Raw genomic sequence first — 24,166 nt, 5'->3', positions numbered from 1 at the left:
AGTTGGGGTCAATGGTGGTGCGGATACCAGCTACCACATTCTCGAATGGCTCATTGGTTCACCGACAACGTTCCCGCACACGCTCTTTGTACTGACCCCGGGCCCGACGCCACTGTACGAGTGCCGTCTGGTCTCATTCCTTCATCTTCGGCGGCGCAATATATTTGTATATTGGTTGCGGAACAGACATGTCCACATCATCGTCCGTCGCTAGACGAATCCGCGACATCTTCGTTGCTTTGCCTATGCTTCTGCGAACTGCTCGCAACTAAAGTATACTTTGTAGCCTCTTGTTCTGTTCAATGCAAATACAATAGTGTTTCATTAGCTCTCTCTCCCTATGTGGGCTACGGAACGTGACTCTTCGCAACCGGCGGTTCTTGTGGACCGCTTCCACGAACCGGTTACCCACTGTAGGGTGTTGGCAAGTCTGATACCTGAACAAAAGAGCTGAGACGCTTTGCGCAATTAACGGAGTGTCAGGCAATTGACAAGAGTGTAAACAGAGACGCCGTAAATCTGGTAGAGAAATATTAGACAGCCCAAAAGTGTCAAATATGCGATTACGATTTTACTGCAGAATGTTCAAGTACAAAATAGGGCAAGATTAAAGAAAACGATGCAATTTTTGCGTCGACAGTCTGCGTTTTAAGTCCAGCAAAAATAACTTGATACATTTGTCAAAAGCAAGCAGACTGGAGGATGTCGGAGCTTACAGCAGCCTTTCTGGGCCGTCGACGGAGGAGCAATCATGGTCAAGAAAGAAGGAAGCGTGACGATAGTAATTTCGGCAATTAGCATGAAGACTTGAGTGAAACTGTCGGGTGTAAATTACGCGGCGGAATAATAATACCATCTAATAGGGACAACCGGAAGCAGAGGATTACATGCTGGCATACCGTAGTTCGCGGGGAGTTGTGGGTGATTTTAAAAGGGTACGAGCGGTTTTCGACATGGAGAAGAATGATCAGTCTCGTTGTGCATGTGTTAAGGCTATATATATTTTTGTTAGGAAACTTTATACGTCGAAATTTAAATGGTTGGTGGAAGATGATATGCGGTCAAGGTAGGTCATCAATGGATATCTTCTGAAAACGAGCGCATCTTAATTATAATATAATTTTCTTGATGGCCAAGAACTTGGCATCAAAAATAGCGCATACGGGTGAAATGAGGGCGATTTTGCTAGCCAGCAATACAGTAAAGAAAAGGTATGGGGGACACGTGGTTGAAGGAGAATGTGCTCGGACCAAAAGAAGTCGATAGTACCAAAGGACATAATGGTTAACAGGTACATCATCAAGTTTATCGATTAGAAATTATGAACCTGAATAATTTTAACGAAGACGAAGGTTGGGGCGCGCTTTTGTTGGCTTTGTCCGAGGAAGTGTTTTGATGTCATATTTACGTATTGCGCACTGATTGTGGCGAAATGGAATGATTGATTTTTACGGATAAAGTGATAGCAAGTCAAGTCAGTAAACAACGTAATCAGGCAAACAATGAGAGTATGCATCAAGCAGTATTAAGCATGGTGCAGAGCATGGCGTCTGCACTTAAATTATCCGATCTGGAATTTCTACTTTATCGACCGCGGCTTACTGACGTTTCTGCTTTTCGAGATTTGCATAGAGACTCAGCAGCATCGTTACATATCAACTCGAGCACCTCCATATCATCCACCGAACTATGACAGTTTGCGCCTTTTGTGAGCTCAATGGACTTCGACTTCTCATGAAAGGTGTGTTCATGACTAAAAAATCTTCGCCTGCAGAAAAGTGCGTAGCGCCTAATTACTTAACCCCCAGTCAAATCATGGCTCGTGGCAATCCAGTTACATCAATTCTATAATGTAGATGCATCACAAATACAGGTCAAAGACGATACAGCATTTCACGTTACTAAAGTCCGCAAGCTTCACATGAAAGTTTTACACAACCTTCGAGATCTCAAATAGTGTCCCTGGCGCAAAACGCATCAATATCACATACAAAAGTGGCATTGCGTACTGCTAACACTTGTTCGAAGCACGCACCTGAATAAACCGGACTTTCCGCGTCCTCACATGGCCTGGACATTACTATAAATCAATAGCTATGATTTTTAGTAACTACCTTTTCAGCTGGGCTCCATCGACTTAGACTTCCACGAGATACAATACAGTCTAGCTCCTGTCGATTAGGTCACCCGATGCCTATTGGACCTTGGGATTTTATCATGATAAGGCCGTCTCCGCAAGTTGCGTGGAAGATGGAGCCTTCATATGCAGCGGGGGATGGCGTAGCTCTTTGCTTAGAGGAAGCTAAGCTAAAGTCACCGACCTTACGTTCTTTCAAAGAACCAAAACGAGTGTAACGAATTGTAATCCGCTACCTCCGAGTATTAAAACCATAAGCAAGGCAAACGAACACTTCCGCTCAAACTTGAAACTGTATTTTAAAGTTTTATTTGTGGCAAAGCCGCCAATATCTAAAACCCTAGGTTTTCCTGATAGGTAAAGTAATACCTAATCAATATAGCAAAACCTAATTAATATAGTAATATTAATTAGTTTTGCATTTCTACTGGCAATCCCGCCAGTGGTGGCTTCTTGTTTCGGTATAGCCACACAACTGTGTGGATACTCTAACTTGAGTAATACGCACATATGTACGGGCGCACAATCTTGTGCGACCCGCCCTATCATACAAGGGCACGTGTAACCCCGTTCATCATATCCCTCAGCCAAAAAATTTGGGACTACATTAGCGCGAATGTTTGAAAAGTGTTGGATATCGAGCAACAGGGAGCACTACGGTGTTGCTCGGCAGTTAAGAGATTGCCTTCTCCGCCTCGGCATTGCGGAGATCTGTTGTGAAACAACTTCTTCTCCTTTTCCAGTCGGACCTCACGACATAAAAGCTGTCCCTACTTTCAATGCGACATCCACCACATCATCGCGAGTATCTGAATGGACGCGAAGACTCGGTGCCAGTGACACATGATCGGGGTCTTCATGAGATCGGTGATTGTTAACGTCGCCTAGAGATGGACCGTCGTCATCGCGGCGACAAAAACGCTCAGCTCTTGCACTCAACCTGCAATGTTTTGCCCTCGTTGATGAGTGGGTAAGACATATCGTAGCACAGGGAAAATGTCCGGTTAGGCGGTGCGAATACCCGTTACATCTTTCGTCTGAACTACCTCTTTTAGTGAGATACCGCACGTAAGATCCCAGCTTGGTACGCAGTCTCCTGGCATGAAGATCGCTTGCACACCGCACTGCTGTTCCATGGCTCGAAACATGGTCATCTTTATCCTTTCAGAGTAAATCTCTCTGTCTCTGCCCTTGAAGTGCGGTCTCACTGTGGAGTCGGATGTGCTTCCACAGACGTAAGGTTGTAGGTGTCTCACTAGCGCATGTTCCTCCAGGTGAGCAATTACTGCATCTGCTCCTTGGGTCGCCAATTTCGGATAACATCGGGAACGACAATATACATGTACCTATCAAACGTGTTTAGCTGTCCTGAACACAGATATTTGCGGAGTTTGTGCTGTCCTAATAGATGATTAGCGGTCGTGCACGTAATACCAAATGCAACAGGATTGCTGCAACGAATTGCGGTGCACCTGGCACAGAGGAAGCGAGTACGTATTGACTAGTGTACGAAGATTGGTTTGTATACTTCACCCGTATTTGGTACCATAGCTGCTTAGGTAATTAGGTACTAGCTGGCTTTTTTATTCAAAAGGAACAATATCTAGGATCAAGTTTACTAATACGAGTTATGTCCGTTTATCTATACTCGTTAATAATGTATTGTATGTCGTGAGGCTAACAGCCCACGTGTCCGACGTATCTCTCTTAGCCACGTGTCTCTTTTTAGCAAGTTTTCATAATCCTTATTATTACCATACTCTGACGATTGGAAATGTTTATTTCCTTAACTTCTCCGTTACACAATACTATATAAAAGCAACATGTATAATAAACAAATCTATATACTTAGTAGTTTGCAATAATTATCTCTATGAGCATATTGAAGAGCAATTAATCACTTTTGGTTATTCAGCTCACTCAAAGAGCAATCGTACAACTGGTCAAACGGTGTACAGCCTGATTGCGCGGCTCGAAGACTAAATTTGCCGTTAGCCGTAGTTCCTGTTCCTCATGTAATGGCTACAATTAGGTCCATTTTCACAGACAACGTTTTGCATATTGGCGTTTATGTGGAATATTAAATTGTAACATTACAAATCAAAATCTGTTATCTATTGATTATATTTCGCAATCAATTCTACGTCGAGTCTTTGCTAGCTGATCCAACAAGCTCTTCACACTCTTACTACGTTTTTTTAACAATGTCCTCGTATGATCATCCGACTCACTCCGAAAACTCGTCAGATATTGGTGAAAGAAGACTGCGAGTCCATCGATTGTAAGCTGTGCCTTCTTTGTCTGCAATAAACGATGAAAAATCTTTGCCATTTCCACCTCGCTCTCGACTTTAAGAATTTCTACCAGCAACACTCGTAAAAACAAAACACTTTTCTCGTCTAATTGCGTAAAATCGAGCACTTTCAGACTCGATAGCGACAACGTATTACTCAGCACAAGACCAGCCAGCATTTGAGCTTGATTGAACAATTTTCGTGGCTTTGATGAAGTCATCAATTTGAAAATATCCCAAAATGCAAGTTGAAACGTAAATTTGTATCGTGGGTCCATTTTGCACAATGTTTCAGCAAGCACAAGGTAAAATTTGTTAAATTTTGTTTCTTGACCACAACAGTGCAATATGACGCGCACAATCTCGCGCTCTTGTTTCTCCTTCAAGTGCAATTGCAATAATCGTTCATACGCATCAAAAGAGTCAGTTGCACCCATAAGCGCCACAAAGATTTGTTTGCGAATGTCGGTGTTCATGCGCTGTTTTTCAGCAAGTTTCAAGAGCCGATCAGTCTCGTCGTTTGTAACATTGTCATTTGATTCATCACTGGTAGATTTCTGCCGCTGATAACCAACCCAAGTGCCTCCGACAACCCACCAGCGACCATTTTCGTCTGCGTCCAAAAGCTCCTGTAGCGACACTCGAAGCGGATTGTTAGCATTACCACATCGCGTTTTCACACGACCGAGCCACTTCTTTAGCGATGAAATATCCAGCGCACTACCACTTGCATAGCTTTTGCCCCCCTTGGAACGTTTTGGGGACTTTTTCAGATCATAAATGAGGTCTAGGATGAAGCGAACACGCTCATCGGGTTGTCTGTCACAATTTTCTTTTTGCGCCTCGAACACTTTATGCTGTACAGCTGCAATCATTTGATGTAAAGCATCGGCATCGTCTGAGCAAAGTTGAGCGCCACCGATCTTTAGCAATTGGTGGATAAGCTCAATGTCAGTAGATGTAAAACCATCTACGAATGATCGAAAAAGATCGTACACGAGGCTGCAGTGCACAACGCCATAATTGTACAACATTATCACAAACACTGTCAAATTAACTGGCACTTTCGACGTTCTACCAGTGTCGTCTTCAACATCATTGTCTTGTTCTGCAAACTCAATCAGCTGTTTCTTCGCTTCTTCGGCGCTTTCTACAAGTTTGCGCACCAACTTTTCGACAAAAAATCCTCCGACTTCGCTGCCAACGCAGTGATAAAGAGCAGCTAAGAGAGCACCACCTACTTTGATTAGTGACGCCATGACCTGCCGAGGGTGACAGGTGATCTGAAGTAACTTTTCCAAAAGAATTTCGTTTACAACCGATCGGCTATTTGCTCGATAGATCTTTTCCATTTCCAAGACGATGGATCTGAATATAAAAAGAAACACAATCAGTGGTCAAGACACTATGTATAGTCAGCAAATATAATGAAGCAAAGTCCTACTCAATGTTGGACTCAGAGATGCGATTAATTTGGCCATTAATGCGTCTTGATAGCTCACGCATTTCCTGTTCGTCCATGTGCAAAGATTTGACTTCTTCAGTTGTAGAAGCTCCAGTTCCAGTTTTATGCTGAAGCTTACGCCGAAGATGTGGAGGAACGTACGCTGATGGCTTTATTCCAGCGCTTGATTTAATCATAGCTCGACCATAAATGTCTTCTTCGACAACAACATTTTTCTCCTCATCTTCTTCACTTTCGCCTTCATTGTTCGTGTGACTTTCCTCTTGATCACTTTCATCGTCATCTTTTTCTTCTTTGTGGAGCTGATCCATGTTTTCACTGTCCATCTCAGAACTTATTTGATCTTCTTTGCCTTTAATGCCATCGCTCGCATTATCTCCCTCGACAGCAGACAGCTGCTGGTTTCGCAGCGTATTTGCATGAGTTTCGTTATCATCATGACTATCCTCTTCATCCGAGTAAAACTGTTCAAGATTTTCTGACTCGGACTCGGACCCTGATTCATCAGTTGGCAACTCATCCATACCTTTCAAAAATTCGGCATCTTCGGCTTGCAAAAGTTCCATCTCTTGGCGAGTCTCTTCATCCAAATCTTCAAACTCACTATCGGCTTTACTGTCATTTAGTCCAAGGCCAACTTCTGCTTTATAATCCTCTAAGTGATTTACCACTTTCGGTCGACCTTTTACCACTCTACAAGGCATTCACACGATGCATCAATCTTTCTTTTAGTTATATCAATAGCCAGAGCTTTCATACTCTGAAATATTATCCAGCTCCGAAAGAAAATCAGCAAAGTCTTCGCCCAATCCATCCTTCGAATACTCCCTTTATCAGTTAGCCACCACAAAATTAGTCATGACTTTATCTAGCGTAGTCACTAGAAGTAAAGACTTAGATCAATACTTTCTCAGCTTTTTCAACGCCAATGCCGATTTGCTTGCAGATAACGATCCAAGTCCCAATTTAGCTTCCAACGCTTTAATCTCTTGATCTTCAGCATTCGACACCGCTATAATCCATCAGCATAACACATCACTCAATCAGTAACTTCAAAAGTAGCAAAATGCATAAATATCGCACACCAGAATTTGCTTCTGCTAGAAATTCGTGAAATTTATTGCTAATTTTGCTCGACTGAGGGGCTTTCGCAGGTTTTCTGCCGCACACATTGGCAACGCTTGAACTGACTGCCAATTCTTTTCGTTGTTGCTTAAATTTTAAGCGCTTTTTGTCCTCGCGCACCTGTTTCCGTTTGGCCTTTCGCGACTGCGGCATTTTTGCTATAATTCTGAGCTTTCTACCAGTCAAATTGATTTGTTGTCCGAATGTAAAAAAAGAAGAATGATTTTTGATAGATTCCAATAGAAGAAATGCCTCATCAAGTTAGACGCGGCGATGTCGCTGCATTGTTCGGACTACTCTGGGCCGTCTCGTGTATGTTTCTTGTCGGTTTACGTTTTACTACGCGTGAAAACGATGCGGTGTCTGCTTCTTTAAACGTGTCCAAGTCACGTGTCTTTGATTTAAAGTGGACATCTGATTCTATTTCAAACGCATCTACTATGTCAAAGAATGCGACGCTTTCGTTAGTTGAAACGCTACCTATTGGAGACTTTAACCTGTCGTCAGCTGTTCCGCAGACTTTTGAGACTTTGATACAACATGTGAAAACCTCTAAGTTTTCTATTGACATCAGCGCCATGTATTGGAATCTACTTGGCGAAGAGGACCGACGTGTATATTCTGACGCCGATATGTCGAAATTTGGTGCTGACAGAGGTAGAAACTTGCTCTTAGCACTTACTGATGCGGCAATCCGAGGTGTTAAGATTCGGGTCTTAACAGCCAAACAAACAAATAATATGTTCGACAAATCAAACACGTCATGTAGTTCTTTGCCAAGTGAGTTGCGGATGCTAGTGGACGCAGCTCAACAAAACGTCCAAGTGAGGTGTTGGGGCGGATCTGATTGGTATGGTAGTGGAATTTTACATCAAAAGTTGTGGATCTTTGATCGCAGTCACGTATACGTGGGGAGTGCCAATATGGACTGGAAGTCGCTTGCTCAAGTGATGGAAGTGGGTGTTATTATGGAGAATTTGTCTCCGAACTCAGTTGTTATTCAAGACATACAAAAGCTTTTCAAGACTTGGTGGATGTTTGCGTCAGACGATTTTTTGCCAGCAAAAACGGATACTTACTTTTCGGAAAAGTTTCAGCATCAGCTGCAAGTGCCGAAGTGGTCGCTTTACTTACCAAACGAAAGGAGAAGTGATGATCCTTTTGTAAAGGCAGGATTGTCGGCTCTGGGCAATATTTCGCATCAGCTGCAGATTCTGTTCAGCACACCTTCAGATAGTGGTAATTCTACTGAAATTGTTTCGAGACCGTCAGACATGTTTGTTGCAGCATCTCCGTTAGAAGTGACGGTTGGCGACTCGCGAACTTTTGACGAAGACGCCCTTGTGTACTCAATTCGGTCGGCCAAGTCATCTATCAGCCTTAGTGTAATGGATTTCGTCCCGTTTTCAATGTATACACCAGGACCTCTTTACTGGCCAGCTCTCACAGATGCTTTGCTGGCTGGCGTATATAGCAAGCCCGGACTACAGGTGCGTCTGCTGGTCAGCCAGTGGCAGCATACCAGCCCTCAAATGCTTCAAGCACTTGCTACATTAGAAAAACAGGCTAAATTGTGTCACCAAACCCATGCTCAATGTTCTGGAAGGCTAGAGATTAAGCTGTTTCGTGTGCCAGGTTGGCAAAACACCACTTCAAGTAGTGGCCCGAAGTCTACCTGGCCGTCTTACACTCGAGTGAATCATGCTAAGTACATTGTCACAGATACTCGTGCGAACGTGGGCACAAGTAATATGGAATGGGGGTATTTTTACACTACTGCGGGTATGAGCATTAACACAAATCATGAACCAACACGACAAGCTCTTGAAAAGGTTTTTGAGCGAAACTGGAACTCACCATATGCAAACGCTTTAAAAGACGTAATGCTTAATAATTATCAATGCTTGCAATAACTTATCACAACGTCTTGTATCACAAATCTAATAATCACACATCGGGCAGTCAGCACTTTTCTTCAGTGTCGCTTTGACATTTTTCATCTTCGTGTGAACGTGTCGTCTTTTTCAAAATTTCGATGCTCTTGACTCTTGGTATTGCAAACGAACTCAACCAAACTTCTCGAATCTCGTCGCCATGACCTTCCTGGAGCCTAAACTGTCGTTTAATTTGAAATGTACTTGGTTTTGAGCATCGAAACCATTGGTAGCTTCGCCATTTTTAGCACCATAAGAAGCTTTTTGACCTTTTTTGGTGAGGATCTCCTTTCTTTTCTCCTTCGCCTGGATAAATGGAGCCGCAATTTTATATGTCAGTTCTGCATCGAGGTTGTCGTACAGAGGCTAGTAGCTCACGAGGATCACGAACTCCTTTTTTTCGAGGTTCCATCATCTTCATATGTATTGATATTTTGAGAGGTATGTGCACCGAATGGCTCAGCTAGCCCCTGAGTTAGGCGCTGGGGTCTGGCAAATTTCCCCGAGTGTTCTTTGGATGGAACGGTCACGTTGACTCTTCGAGTCCCGACCAGTTACCTTCGTCCTTAGCAGTAGATACGCAGTGGGCCGTTCGATGAAAACTATACATTTTATGTTTTGCCGATTCTGTTCACAAATTGCACATTTCGTTGCGTTTACTAAGACGAAAACCGTCAACACTTCGCCGAGGAACTCACGATTACGCTTAGCTTGTTATCACTTAGTCTACCCCTCTGCAAGTGCACATGTCAGACTAATTTTTGCAAGATTCATCACGCCGGAAATATGATTTTTTCTCACCACGCCAAAAGTGGACCCCATGCACACCTAAGTATACAGGCCTTCTCCTTAAACAAAGACCGGAACGAGCATTTTCTGCTTCGATCCTCGAAAGTACTGCCTAAACATGAAGCAGCAGTGGTCGGGTGAATCCGTACTCTCCGTGAGAATTCTACCTTGAATATTGAACGCTATCGAAAGTGCCAAAGACTCACTTCGCAGAGTGGAAGAAGAAGTCTTCCATCTAGCAGCTTTACATACCAGTTTCGGTAAAGTAGACAACCAACTCTGACGTCTTTTAATGCGTGACTTTACGATATACAAAGCACGATGCGGACGTAACAGTGGGTCTCATCGCCTAATATTCTTGCTGTCAACAACTTTCTCATCCTTATTAGCTTGCTAGTACTGCTACCAGTCAAGTTTAAAAGGCCAGTATCCACTCGCTCGTGGAATGATCGCCGCTCTGGGCGGCCCTATCTCTTTTCTGAGAAGATGAAGACAGAGCATAATGTCATAAGCGGTAATAGTGTTAGGCCAATTTTGCCGAAGTGGAACCTGAAACTCCCGGTAGTTTTCGTAGCGAAGGTATCCCTTCGCCAGACAGTGTTATGACTTCGTATGAACCACTGGCTCAATTTTCCATCTTTTGCTTTGCGAGCAGTGCGGGTAGAAGTCAACCCTCCTGCGCCTGGTTTTCGTGAGCCAACTCGGTTTGGTGGTCAGACTCGCCTTACTCTAAAATTATTTGCTATGAGTGATACTGAGATTATCACATTTACGAATGCGCTTTATGAGCTACATCAGTGAGAGTTTAAACCCTCCATTTAAATCACAACAGTATTTGCTGCTCTAGTGCAGAATATAGCTCAGCTACAAAACATGAAATTGACGCCATTTTGTCTATAGAATAGCGCCTCAGATCCAAACGGATCGTAAAAATAGGATCAAGGTATGTTTTCTGTAGCGTGCCCTGGTGTGAAGTGTGTGGGTCACACAAGATGGTGTGATCACACAATGTTGTGGTTTACATAAGGTGGTATGACCACACAGTGGTGTGGCTACACTTAAAGAGAAGTCAGTACGTGGCCAGTAGTCATACATTTAACTAGGTTTTTCTATATAGATAGGAAATCCTATGAGTTTGGATATAGGCGGCTGCGCCACAAATAAAACCGGGAAATACGGTCTACGTTTTGAACGGAAGAGTTAATTAGCCTTGGTTTAAGATTGTAATTAACCTTGGAGTAAGTGGATTGCGATTCGCTACATCGTACTGGTTCTAGTATAGAACGAAGTCACCGACCTTAACCAAGCTTCATCTAAGCAAAAGAGCTACGGCAGCCCCGCTGCACTTGGTAGCGCTCGTAGTCAATCTAGACCTGAATCGTTATGACTGACCCTCAGTGACGATAGCATTGTTCTCTTATCTGCCCCGAGGCATGCAAGACGGGCTTTAAAAGCTGATGTCTCTGCTTGGCCCTGAGAGCGTGCATCATCTCGCTTCGCGAGGACCTGAAGCGATCAGCACGCGCCTAGAGGCGTTCTCAAGCTATGAAAATGCTCTGCTAGAGTATCTCCAGCAGAAGAGTTCGGCGTCGGCAGCGTCCATGACGCCACCGTCGGTTCCCGACCCAGACCACTCATGGTATGTGCTAAGACCTTCGGGGGTAGAAATCCCTGCTCTTTGTGAGAGAGACCGAGATGGCTATGGCGTCCGCCATGCTCCAGAACGAGCAACAGCGCGTGGCGCTTAATATTCTCAAGCTAGGTGGTCGAGCGCGAGAATGTGCACTAACGTGCGGCACTTCGGTCGAAGCGGCGTTTCCCTCCTAATCGGAGCTGAAGCAGCAGTTTTCACGAGTGTTCTCGCCGCCAGACCAGGCAAATCGCGTGCGATCGCGTTTTCTTGCCGCCCGTCAGGGCAAAAAGAAATTGGTAGACTCTGTCCAAGAGTTGCGCACTCTCATTGCCGGGACGGTGGCCGATCCTATCTCAAGGCGGTCACAGTGACCATCTTTTTGGAGGGCCTCCGCACGAGCCTGGACAGAATTGAAGTCTTCCGTGTGCACCCGTCTACTTTGAATAAAGCAGTTGGTTGGAACACACACTCTAGAAGCTCGTCGAGCGGTCCTGAGCCGATGGATCCCAGCTATACTGAGGAGGAGGCGGTAGAGCTCCGAGCTGCCAAGCAGTGTTCGAACACTCGGCGGTGTTTTGTCTGTGAAGACACCCGTCACCTTCGGACTGGTTGTCCGCGTCAAGGTTCATCGATTGACATTTTGCTTATCACCAGTCTGCTTTGTCGTGGGGAAACGACTGCACCCAGTAGGCTCGAAGTGGCCTACTGGGAAAGAACTAAGTTTTGCCTCACGGAGATTGAGATCAGCAGTGCCCAGCCCCGAAAATTTTCGTGCTCTTGAACACGGATTGTGTATGCAAGCCGGGCTTGCTGGTCGTGAAGGCAACCGTGAAGGGCCTTATCGATTCCAAAGCGTCGGTCAATTATGCTCGACGCGCCGCGATCAAGTGTATGCTGAGACGCTGAAAGTGCGGTTGAGCGACAACGTCACTGTTTGCTTAGTGACGAGGATATGTGTCACGGTGCCGAAGGTCCCTGTGGACCAAGTTTCTTGACTTTGATAGCGTGGAAAGCTACTTACTCTTAAACTTGGATTCAAGGTATGACCTCAATCTTGGTATGGTATGGCTGGAATACCATGAGCCATGGATCGATTGGAGGTCGAAAACGTTGGGGAGGTTTGGTGAGTCATGAACCCACCTTTGCTAAGAGGCAAAATGCTATTTGTGCGGGCGCTGGACCGGGACGGTCAACGTGCTAGAGATCGGAGTATCCGAGGTGGTGAAAACCGACGGTGTATCAGACAGAAGTTCCGAGCATGGCTCATGGGCTGAGCGTGGAGTGGCACGTAACCACCCACTGAGCGCTGCTTAAGTATCGGAGCAGTCGCTGCATGCCATGCGTGGCATGGTCGGCCAGGGGCCGAGGCCCCGGTGATGCACGTGGAGTGGCACGTAAAATACTGAGCACTGCTCACGTTTCGAAGCAGTCGCTGCATGCCACGAGTGGCATGGCCAGAAGAGGTTCGAGGTATCTTGGACATGACCATTCAGATGCGCGTGAAGTGGCACTTTTTCCACTGAACGAATACTGCGGAGCTAGCAGCTCTTCATCGGATGTTGTTGATAGCATCAGGGCCACGGCGGAGCAGAAAGTGGGGACACTAGACGACGCACAGTGCGTGTTCACACTGGTCTCGGCAAAACGTATAATCTTTGTGAAAAGGTGACATCGGCGTCGTGTGCTAGCTGCAAGACGCCGGGCATCGACCCTGACCCAGGATGTGTCTACCGTAGGCGAAAGCGCACAGCTATACACCCTCGTCAACGGTATGCAGGGGAGGGGACGGCGACATCACCCTCGAGGCTATTTCTGCGGTGAATGTTCGTCTTGAGCTGGACAAGATGTCCTTCGAAACGTTTGGCGATGCCTTGAAGGCATGCGACTTTGCCGAAGTGTTCATTATACGACCGGAAGAAAATAAAGCTGTCCTGGAGGGCACCAAGATGGTGCTGATCGCACGAAATGGATCTTCGACTCTTTACAATCCCTCGGATCCGTACTATCGTTTTATAAATGAATCTCAAGACGTCGTCTACAAAGATCCGCCGTCGGTCTTACCTCCGGACCGAGGTGTGCGTCATGAGATTGACTTGGTTCTAGGAGCCAAATACTGCGGAACACGCCAATGGCGCCTGCTTAAGGAACAGTGTGACGTCATTGACGCCTCTTCCGCACGATGCAGGAATGGTGCGTGGGAGTAAGCTTTTCCATTCGACACCGACGGTTTGTGCCCGAAACTGAACGGTAAGTGGCGTATCGTTTGCGCTTCAATTAGCTAAACGCTGCCACCATCCCGGCACAAACGACGATTCCTAGGAGGGATGATTTCTAGAACGACATGGCTGGATGTACAAAGTACAATGAAATCGGCTTAATGGATGGGTATTGCCAATTGTTCATGAGAGCGAGTGATATTCCGCTGACAGCAGTAAGTTATTGGAGCGGCATACTCTGGAAATGGCTGGTGATTCCTCAAGGACTATTAAATGCACCAGCAATTTAATCGTTTAGCACAGGAGGACGGACGAAATGAACCACATCGTCCATTTAAGAGCGGTGCTCGAGTGCATGCGCACGAATAAGCTGTATGCTAGTGCAGACGGAATCCTCTTTTTAGGGTGCATTATCGGGAAGCGTGGCCTTCAAGCCGATCCCGTTAAGATGACGGCCATTGCAGACTGACCAGTTCCAGTGAACCGAGAGGACTTGCGCAAGCAGCTTGGCCTCGCCAATTACTTGCACAAGTACAGGGAGAACTACGCAGAAATGGCACGGTCACTGTCGAATTTCCTTAAGAAGGATAAGGGATGGTGTCGGATCACCGAGCATCGGGGGGCTTTTGACGAGGTCAATGCTAGCCTTCTTCATGCACCAATACTGGCGTTGCCAGACCCTGATCGTATTTTTAGTGTCGTCTGTGACGCTTTGAACTTTCCCATCGGCTGTGCACTGCTGCAAGCAGACGCCGAGGGGCGTGATCGGTTGATCGCGTTCGAATCTTGCCAGCTTCAAGCCAGTAGAGCAAAATTACCAGTTCACGACAAGGAATTACTCGCAATGAAGTATGCAGTTGTCAAGTTCGGGTTCACCTGTTTGACTCCAAGCCCTTAGCGAACTACGCAGATCAGGCGTCACTACGCATTGCGACGCAGTCGCCTCACCTCTCGCAGAGGATGACCAGGTGGCTCACCTTCTTCGCAGTGTATAACTTCGAGGTGAAGTATAAGCCAGAAAAGCAGAATGCTTTGGCTGATGCGTTGTTATGCAGACCAGAGTATGAGCTTGCTCATGTCCTGACGGTGACGTCGTCCGTGACGGATTTGATCCGCGCCGCGTACACGGGTGATGATCTGTGCGTAGCACTGTTACAGGCTCTCAAGAATAAGGAGTTTGGAAACTCGGACGCCAGGACTGCGTGCACAGCTGCACCAATAAACATTAAATAACGGGTTGCTGTTTTATAGCACCGACTCGACGAATACGCATTGAATTGCGGTTTCTTACGATGAGGAATTGATGTGCCGTATCCACTATGTAGACCACGACACCCCACTCAGTAGCCATCTCGGTCGTAAAAGACCTCTAATTTGTGAGTTGCCACTACTTGTGGTCCAACCTTTACAAATGAAACAGCACCTATGTGCGCATATGTGAAACGTGTCAAAGAAATGAACCCTTTCCGAATGCGGTGGCGCCGCTGGCCAATTTAGCGGTATCCTCCGGGTGTTGGCAGTCCATGACCATGGCATTTGCGTTTGGCCAACATATTGACTTGGCGGACAACACGGATGTCGTGGTCTTCGTCGACGGTGTCGGTACAGCGACGCTGTTTGTGGATCGTGTCCTTAGACAACATGGACATTCGGGGTCTTGTCTCTGACAGAGACCCACGCTTCACTGGGAAGTTTTTGTCGACGAAGCGCGATGCTGCCACTCGTAGACTGACAATGCAGTGCATTCATTTACCGGCTACACGCCGTTCTACTTGAACGAGCTCGCTCATTCTCGCGTCTCGCTGATGCCGCCATCCCATGGTTCAGGGCTTTGTGGGGGAGGAATAGCCGAGCGGCTAGCTAGTGTCAGCCCCTTCGCCGTTTGTAAAGAAGTCGATGTCCTCCTGTTGACCAGACTGAGTGTCTTACGACACGTTCGCAATGCGATGACTGAAAGCCAAGACACACAGAAGGAATATGCAGAAGGAAGAGGTAGAGGGAATGTGAAAACTTGAAGGTCGGCGGCCTGGTTTTATTGAATGCAAAAAATCTTCCCGTTCATGCAGTTTCAGCTGTTCTTAAGACGAAGCTCCGTCCACGGCTTATCGTACCTTTCAAGGTTGTGGCCAAGCGGGCCCTTGCGTATACGCCAAATCTTCCGAAATCAATGCGCACCCACCCGATGTTTATGTGAGCTTGTGTATGCCGTACCGAGATCCTGTGCATGTGACCACGGAAGCGTTGGCTCCGGAGCGGCGCCCACAGGCGCTCGACCTCCCAGAAGCTAGTTCAGCAACTGGTTCTGAGCACGAAGTGCAACAATTTCCGTTTACAACGGCGCAAGGCGCTCCACCTTCGCATGAAGTGACGCATTCGTCTGCGCAACGGCTAGGAGCCGCTCTGACAGAGCGCGATAGTCCTCAACGTGAGGCAGCCGGGGCACAACGTGCTCCAAACACTCTAGAACTTCCTAGCAGCGGTATACGACCTGATTATGATGATCAGCAAAGTCCCGATTGCGACGGACTTTGTCAGCGTAGATTGCTGTCCTTTTTTAATTCGTCGACGTGCAGTCGACGTGCATTTTATGAGTCAACAACTTCTATGTGTTAGGTGCACAGCAGCTTTGAAGCCAAAAGACATCTCCTCTGTGATCATGATGAAACACGATTTGTTTAATAATGTGTCTTCGAGATGACTAGATATGTGCGATCGGCCTTTGTCTATTTGTTGGTCTCGAGAGGGTTGAGGAACTAAATACCCGAGGGCCAAAGGCAGTAATTCCACGCTTGCAATGAAATTGTCTATATTGCCGATCGGACTGCTAACAAACCACACAAGCCAGGAAATTTTTTTTATAGTTCCATCATCTTTGAAAATTTCGCTACAATTCGGTCCATATGAATATCCACAATTACACCAATCCGCAATGCAAACATTGTACAATTCTAGAGTATTGCTATTATTGAAATGCTTTATAAAATATAAATCTTAAGAGCACAAGACCACAATGCTTAGATAACGAAAGTCCCATCTCAAGTGTGGACCACATTGTTGATGCGAAATACTTTATCTTTACGACGCTGCATAAGAGTGACCGCTTCACAAACAACCACTGTGTCTGATGTCTAACTCTACCTTCTGCACATTATTTTAATGTATCTACAGCATACTTGCACCAGGAATCTCTTCCGTCCCTCAAGATAAATGGATCTCATCAGAAATGTACTAGCTCGCGCGCTCAAAGAAATTCTCGGTGAAAAGGTCGAAATGTTCTCCGATGACAACAACCGTGATGACTCTCCGAGTCCTATACACACCTATGCCCCCACCCCATGACACAGACTAGCCGTTTTGAAATGAAGAGGAGCTCAGTGCGATCAGCCTTCTCGCTGCACAAGTTCGTACTCCATGCCCTTTTTCATCAGAGGCGCGACGTGGGACTCACAGCGATGTTCAGCTCGTCACCAGTAAGCCGGAACTGGCACAAGGATCCTGGCATAATATACTGGAAGCGCAATAGTTACTCTGACTCCTGCACGAATCATCACGCCATCATTGCGCTTTTAACTATTTGAAGTTGCTAGCCGTGCTGGTCTGTTACATTTACATGCCTATGCGCGCGGGCTCCCCGCTCAAACCCAGAGCAAAACGAGCGTGATAAAGTCGCGCCGTGAGCGCTCCTCAGCCCACAGGCCCTGGCTCTTTCTAGGTACAACCCGCTAACAGTAGCAGCAGTTGGCAAGCCGTACCCTCGAAGAGAGTATATTTAGTTAATTGAAGCTGGAGAGATTGCCAATGAGTATCAAACTCAGTTTGCGCACAGGGTGAGTCGACTACGCCGTCTTACTGTCTGATAGTGCTGAGAGCCAGGCAGACGTCCGACTAGTGCATCATTTTTGCCTGGCTTAGCCAACTATAAAGCATATATCGGACCTCGAGATAAAGATAATCACTTTCACTTCTTGGTGTTAACGGCCCCTGCAGCTGGGCTGCTGTAACCGTTTGCTTAGCGGACGCTAAGCGAAGGTCACCGATCTTACGTTCTATACTAGAACAAATACGAGTGTAGCGGAACGCAGTCGGCTTACTCCAAGTGAAACCACGACCTTAACCGAAGGCAAAAAATCTTCCATTCAAGATTTAACTATCTTTCTTTTGTTTTATTTGCGGCAGAGCCGCCGGTATCTAAATATATATATATAGATAGTAAAACCTGATTAAAACGCATAACTACCAGCAGTCCAGCCACGTAGTGGCTTCTTGTTTAGATGTAGCCACACCATTGTGTGGTCACACCATCCTATGTGACACACCGATTTATACCAGGGAACGTGTAATTCCATTACAGCCCCACTCATCCCCGGGAGATAGCTAAAAGCTACCTAACAAGAGTTTGACTATTCACATGTTGGCCCTACCAAAAAGTAGAAAGCGCGGCTTGATGGGCGACTCCGCTCTTTCGTAAAGGGACATAAAGGCGGAGAATGCACTAAGTCGTAGAGGCTACGACGTCAGGGCACTTTTGCCGAAGGTAAATCTTTGAACACATGAGTTTATCTAGTGAGAGTATTTCTTTCACTTCGTCCGATATTGATTAAAGCCTTGGTGTACTTACCGGCCTGTCAAACGCTCAACGTGAAAGTGACCCATACCATGCTCATCGAGCATATTGGAAGTTAGCGCTAGTTCTAGTCAGCTTTCTCGGTTGTGGCAATACGTCGACTCTCTCCAGATCCTTGGCAGCGATTTGAAAACTGGGATGAGTCAGTGCTCAGACAACGCTTGAAAGCTCGCAGCTTTTGATGTAACAATTTCACATATAATGATTCATTTGTTTCAGCCAAACTGAGCACTAATTATTTTGATGTTATATGCGACTTGACCAAATAATACACTGCATTTGTAAGTGGTCTTCAACATTCAGCGATGAATTGTCATTTGATCTTTTTCAGCAGAATGTAGATTACTGAATCAGCGGATTAAACAAAAAGACGAACAACGAAGCTCCCAGTTTGAAAATAGAGCTCGGGTCACCCACGTAACAGGCAGTTCAAAACGCTAACTAATGATATTTTCCCGCGCTCACCGCAAGTCTTCTCTAGCTTGAATGTAGGCGCCTTTGAAAGCTACATTGGATACACCACACTGAATGAATTTATGATCTACCAACGACCATGCCAGAAATCTTTGTATGCCCTCGAATGATTCAGAAGCAGCCCTGCATAGGCCACCACAGGCTCTTCAGATGGACCCTCAGGTCCAGGTGAGGTGCCCTTTTCGCTGACCCATGCACCACTTTCACCGCCTGTCGCTGCGAAGAAGTGCATGCATATGTGGATCCCAGCTGTCTCTTATGTATCTTGCGCAAGTATTTTGATTCCCTGTTTTTTGAAAAAACTAAAAAAATATAATGTTATATCCCAAACACCGTGTGAGGGAAGCGCTCGATCTTGTGCGACGAGATATTATTTCGGCAGCTGTGCTCAGTCTGCTGTGATAAGCTTCACTTATGAGCAAGCGAATGCGACCGTCATTACTATATTGTATCCAGATCGATCACGAAACTCTATCACAAAGCTTCGACCTCCGCGCGGGTTAGGAGACACGTCTTGCTCTGGCAAAAAAAATGGGTTGCAACATACCACGGAGATCTGAAGGTCTCATGCTGCGAGTAGCAAAGGGACTTGATGCAGCAAGTAAAAACTGCAATATTTGACTTGTAAATTGCACAAACGGCTGGCCATAAGGGAAGCTACGTGGCGAATTGTATCGCTTCATCAGCTACGGTAATGTAAGGGGTAAAATTGCAGCAGCACCGCAGAATGCCCCTGTTCTTGTGTAATATCTTTCAAGCTGCGCAAACGTTTTCTGACTCCCATGTCGATGCACAACGAGCTTGTTTTCTGATACTGAGGCAGTAATTGACGCTTTTACTCAATTTGTGATATTCATAACAAAAAACTGATGCAACTATCGAGAATATGTGTTTTGCGAGTATCAAACGATGGTGAATAAAACGGTTCATGGTGACTATCAGTCAGGATCATGGGTGATGCCGTTTCATGGAACGAAATCGATCAAACTCACCAATGACACCAGACAATGTGCCAGACAGATATGCATTGGCAAGAGATGTGTTTCCTTTGCGAAAGATACAAAAATTGTCGAAGAGCCAGTAGATGACAGACGTTGTACGACTGCTATCAGTCTAAATGTTTGAGCCTCTTCAAAGTCGAAATCACAATAGAAGTAAGGCTACGTACTTAGTGAAATATATATCACGTACAAGATTGATGTGCAGAGCTTAATGCACCGAAAACTTTAGCTAATAAATATGAGTGTAGCCGATCCTGATATTTCACAGGTTGTTACTCAAAACCTTTATGAGCCCTTGTATACGAGGGTGCGTCAAACAGTATGCTTCGCACACAAGTGGCCTTACAGCAAAGTCTAATCGATATAAAAGGATTATAGTTCGTTGAAGGGATGGTTCGGAGGTGACAATGATTTAGGGTGGATTGCAGGTGGCAATTGCCCTTGACTTCGATGACATTTTTGATCTGATTCTTTGAATATCCTGGATATGAAGTGATAGACAAGCACTTACCGAAAGAAAAAAACAAATAACATCGATAAGTAAGCCGCGGAAAACTACAGATCTTTGATAACAACTGATATATACATTTTTGAGTCTTACTCGATGAGAGTCAAGCGTTTGTTGTCTTTTCAAACGCAAATGTTAAGATTGTAAACCAGAAGTCAAGTATATTGTTTTGTATTAGCAAAAGCGATAAGACTCTGAGGCGAAATACTCACACCCATATTGCGTGAAGCCATTCAGCTTGCGCGAACAAGACGAATGGCAAAAATGTTTATCGAGCGTTTGATGTGGCCCCCGGCGGTTGAATAAATTCTTAGTTTCGTTGAAAAATGTACCTCTCGTTCTGAGAGCACTTCACTCAATTCGCGCACCGGTTGAGGAAGACACAGACATCTTAACCTTTTGTTGATTTTGGAAGCCAGCTTTAGTAAGGCACTTCTGACTGAACTGTCGACTAATGCTTGACATTTTAGGGGGCATATTACGATGTATAAGTCAAGAGGAACGTTCACAACCACTCCAAGCAGTTGCTGTAACCAGCCCTGCTCATCTCTTGGTACAGTAAACGGTCATAAAGAACCAAATCGTAAGTGGCAGCAGCACTTGTCGAGATAGAGGCCACAGTATATATTCAGTGTTAATTTCAAAAAATTGGACCTGCTAGTCACAGCATTCCGCAGTCACATTATCTGCTCCATATGGAAGTGAGCCACCCCGTGATTAGGCAAATCTGGCTGAGGATGACCATCTCAAGGCTATATCTCATTAGGTCTCTTGATGACGACGGTAGATTGCCTCTCTACAAAAATTGGCTTGTAGCCGCAACTGGCATATTCACAGACGACCAGTGCATGCTGGATCTCATCTGTACTCGAATCAAGTGAATCTTGGTGCACACCATATTACTATTCAGCCCGAAAATGCCTCTTTGGATCCAGCTATTGGGCTTAGGATCATCCTTCAAGTAGCAGTAGAACACAGCACTGCGAAATGGTCGCTTACCGGACGATCTCGAGTCTCTATCGAAGCTCGGAAGCTCTACTTGGACAACACGTTAGTGATTTGGGTTGCTCACAGCGTCAACATGGCGATGCTGCGCGTGACTTGGCAATTCCAGCTGCGGCATTTACATATAAAGCAGCATTTAGTGAAGATCAACTCCATCTCTTAGATCGGCCATGTATCTGTCAAGAACGTGCTATCCAAGTACGAGATGACATGTGTCCAAGGCATCAAATTTGTAATAAGATCAACCATTCCTGCATAACATATATCCCAGCCATGAATTGCAGTTTAAGCCCAAGGTCTTCGTAGACGACTATCAGCTCAAAGCTACAACTGGCAGCATCAGGACGGAGTAATGAAGTCTTAACGGTTTTCTGCGCTGCTTCCCTAGTATTGACACAGCCCCAGTATGGTGGTTACAGGAGGCTATCTTGTCGTGAATTTTAATGTCGAGAATACTTTTAATTACATCTACAACGCATACGGCCCTGTTAATCGAAAAGAAAAGGATGGTGTCTGTGAGTCCAGACACCGCAGAGATTGAAGTTTATGCGACGCACTTGGCGCTAGGTGAACTTATAACCCCCTAGACAGACGACTTGACTTTCATCCTCTGAATCAACCCGTGTCGCCAGATGGTTTAGCTGCTGCAAAAAGCTGGTAATGCTGGATGCAATAAGCACATAAAGGATTCACCACGACACCTTCTGAATTTTCACCGGGCTATTCCAACGTTAGTTTCGGTGAGCTACACTTTTCCAGCAGATGGCTTCTACACACGCTGTAGATTTTCTTCTAAGCTTTCGAAATAATGAGTCTAGGTGTTAAGCGATCGAGCTCGAATCAAATGTAATTCTTACCCGACTGTATGTTGCAGCAAACCTGGGCAACAGCAAGAAACAAGCTTCAAGACTCAGCTAGGAAAGATCGAAAAGAAACTTAAGTATCAAGAGGCGAAGGCAACCGAAGCAACTCGGATCTTGCTTGACCATGCTGCAGCCCGGTACCGCACGTCTTTAAACAAATTTAATCGCCAGCATCCGGGAGTTCTACCACGCATTTCTTTTGTCCATGATGCACAAGCATGTCGCGATTTTCGATCGAGGAGACAAGGACACCGCGTAGAAGAGTCTCGACATACCCTCTCGATCTCTTTCTTCGCATTCTCGAACCTTGAAAGCCCGTAATAAGAAATCTTAATAGTCCAGCAGGGAGGGATTCTCTGAACGATGATGGCATGAAACGCAAGCTGCTCGACTCGATCATTTGCTTTGAATGAAAGATCATGCCTTTCCAATAAACTAGTCTCCGCTGCAGACTTGGTTCGACAGATGAAATAAGCCTCGCCATTTATGATAGCTCCTTTTAAAAATGTCGCTGCAAAAGGGATTGGTTAGTATTTGAGCTTTGTGATCAACGACTTCCCGTAACTAAGTGTGCTGTTTCCATCGCCGAGCAAATTGGCCGTGGTGCTGCTGCAAAAGAAGGGTTACGCTCAAAGCCTGGTAAAAACCAACCATCGCATTTTTGCAGACCAACGTGAAGGCGTTTTCAATGACGCTAGTGTACATACTACAACAAGTTCCTTCGAATCCGATCCATTCCGACCAGGAAGGTTCTGCCAGGATTGCTCGTCAGTCCCACGTTAAGATGCTCTAGATTGCTCGACCTCGTGACGAGTCTGAAAAACGAAGCGTTCGAACTGTTCTTGGGCTTGAATAGGACACTCGACTTCTTTAACTGCATCAGTGAATGAGGCTTTGTGCAGAGTGTCTTCAGTGGATCGAGTTGGTTTTTACCAACCAGTATGCACAGATTATGATCAAACAACTATGACCAGCCCGCGTCGTGTTCCAAAGGACCTCTTTGTTTGTGATGATCTCCAATCTAAACATCCAGCTGTTGAAGCACACGCTACGATCACACGAAGAGTCTGAACGCGGATCACAATAGCTCGGGCGTTCTTCGTAGACGACTCGGATCTTCTGGGCAGCTCGATAACGACCCTGCAAGCCCAACGTAGGCTCGGTGATGAGAGCTGCAATGTTGAGCCTTTCTGTTTCGAGCCCCAATGCAAATTTGGCCATCAACGAGTTAAATATTGCACTGTTCCATTTCAGCAATATGGGTGGACGCGGCCTGCGTCATGACGAGTAAAACTGCGCCAATCGAGTACTCCCAACATTTACAACAACTTTTATACATCGTGAATATATCTGCGTCACTTGTGTCAGAATTCAACACTGATACCAGGGACTGCATCTTATAACGTGGCGTTTGTATCAATGTCCATCCAAGTATCACTGATCGTCGTTTAAACCTCTGCGCTCTGATCTCCACTTTAATTTATTGCCGATACATTTTTAACAGCGTACATGTTTTCACCAGACTAATTGTTTTGCTGTCTACCTTGGTGCAGGTGTAACTGGTACCACCACCGTCACGGTGATACCTAGCACTTTGAACCACGATGCTTAGGATTAGCAGGCATATGCAGGAATACGTCATAAATAAATTGCACCTTCATTATTGGTAACAAAAATGATATATCTGCAATATTTAAGTAGTAGTTTCTTAGCATTTTTATATATATAAGTACGGTTCTGTTACTGATGTAGAGACCACAAAATTTGTTATGTGTAGAAACATTTGAGATTTATATGTGGGACAACCCGTTATTTTAAAATACTAATAATATCGATTATAAAAGTCAGGACATTCTCAGAAATCAGACAAAGCTGAAAATTTGAATCCATTCATGTAGTTTGAAAGGTTTTTTGGTTGTTGATACCTCGTACACACGCTTGTCTAGCGAAAATTCAAGAAAAATGTAAAAAAAACAATGCTACGGATATATTCATAAGCAGAAAAAGTAAACAAACTATGTCATTACTTGAATCCAGTGAATTTCCAAGGTGTATATTCTGACCACGAGCTAAAACGGTCAACCGATTCAGAAAGGTAG

At 45.4% G+C, this 24,166-nt stretch overlaps 6 protein-coding genes across 6 annotated transcripts; 4 read left to right on the top strand and 2 right to left on the bottom strand.

Annotated features, from left to right (window-relative positions):
- Positions 1-4,258: 4,258 nt before the first annotated feature.
- Positions 4,259-7,173, bottom strand: PHALS_07120 (nucleolar mif4g domain-containing protein 1; the record flags this gene model as incomplete). The annotated part of the gene is made up of 5 exons (XM_024720535.1): positions 4,259-5,798; positions 5,875-6,588; positions 6,655-6,723; positions 6,802-6,907; positions 6,981-7,173. 5 exons carry the CDS (start codon positions 7,171-7,173, stop codon positions 4,259-4,261), a joined length of 2,622 nt encoding a protein of 873 aa, XP_024585724.1.
- A 95-nt stretch (positions 7,174-7,268) lies between these two features.
- PHALS_07119 (Phospholipase D, Pi-sPLD-like-1) lies at positions 7,269-8,933 on the top strand (the record flags this gene model as incomplete). Its single annotated transcript, XM_024720533.1, has 1 exon — positions 7,269-8,933. One exon carries the CDS (start codon positions 7,269-7,271, stop codon positions 8,931-8,933), a length of 1,665 nt encoding a protein of 554 aa, XP_024585723.1.
- A 9,824-nt stretch (positions 8,934-18,757) lies between these two features.
- Positions 18,758-19,259, bottom strand: PHALS_07118 (uncharacterized protein; the record flags this gene model as incomplete). The annotated part of the gene is made up of 2 exons (XM_024720532.1): positions 18,758-18,906; positions 19,238-19,259. The coding sequence occupies 2 exons, from the start codon at positions 19,257-19,259 to the stop codon at positions 18,758-18,760; spliced, it is 171 nt and encodes a 56-aa protein (XP_024585722.1).
- PHALS_15211 (uncharacterized protein) lies at positions 19,259-19,957 on the top strand. The gene has a single exon (XM_036407250.1). It carries the CDS (start codon positions 19,600-19,602, stop codon positions 19,813-19,815), a length of 216 nt encoding a protein of 71 aa, XP_036263491.1. The 5' UTR covers positions 19,259-19,599; the 3' UTR covers positions 19,816-19,957.
- Positions 19,958-20,694: 737 nt separating this feature from the next.
- On the top strand, positions 20,695-21,188 carry PHALS_15212 (uncharacterized protein). The gene has a single exon (XM_024720530.2). It carries the CDS (start codon positions 20,895-20,897, stop codon positions 21,078-21,080), a length of 186 nt encoding a protein of 61 aa, XP_024585720.1. The 5' UTR covers positions 20,695-20,894; the 3' UTR covers positions 21,081-21,188.
- Positions 21,187-21,557, top strand: PHALS_07117 (uncharacterized protein; the record flags this gene model as incomplete). Its single annotated transcript, XM_024720529.1, has 2 exons — positions 21,187-21,402; positions 21,489-21,557. The coding sequence occupies 2 exons, from the start codon at positions 21,187-21,189 to the stop codon at positions 21,555-21,557; spliced, it is 285 nt and encodes a 94-aa protein (XP_024585719.1).
- Between the last annotated feature and the right edge of the window lie 2,609 nt (positions 21,558-24,166).

This window comes from Plasmopara halstedii (genome assembly GCF_900000015.1).
Source record: "Plasmopara halstedii genome assembly, contig: Scaffold_3060, whole genome shotgun sequence".
Lineage (NCBI taxonomy): Eukaryota > Oomycota > Peronosporomycetes > Peronosporales > Peronosporaceae > Plasmopara > Plasmopara halstedii.
Note: the sequence above shows the minus strand (reverse complement) of the source record. Positions and strands in the feature narration are given on the sequence as shown.

Bases quoted from the DNA above. Each gene is read 5' to 3' on its own strand.
- PHALS_15212 (XM_024720530.2), top strand. From the start codon at position 20,895: ATGGAAGTGAGCCACCCCGTGATTAGGCAAATCTGGCTGAGGATGACC.
- PHALS_15211 (XM_036407250.1), top strand. From the start codon at position 19,600: ATGGTGAATAAAACGGTTCATGGTGACTATCAGTCAGGATCATGGGTG.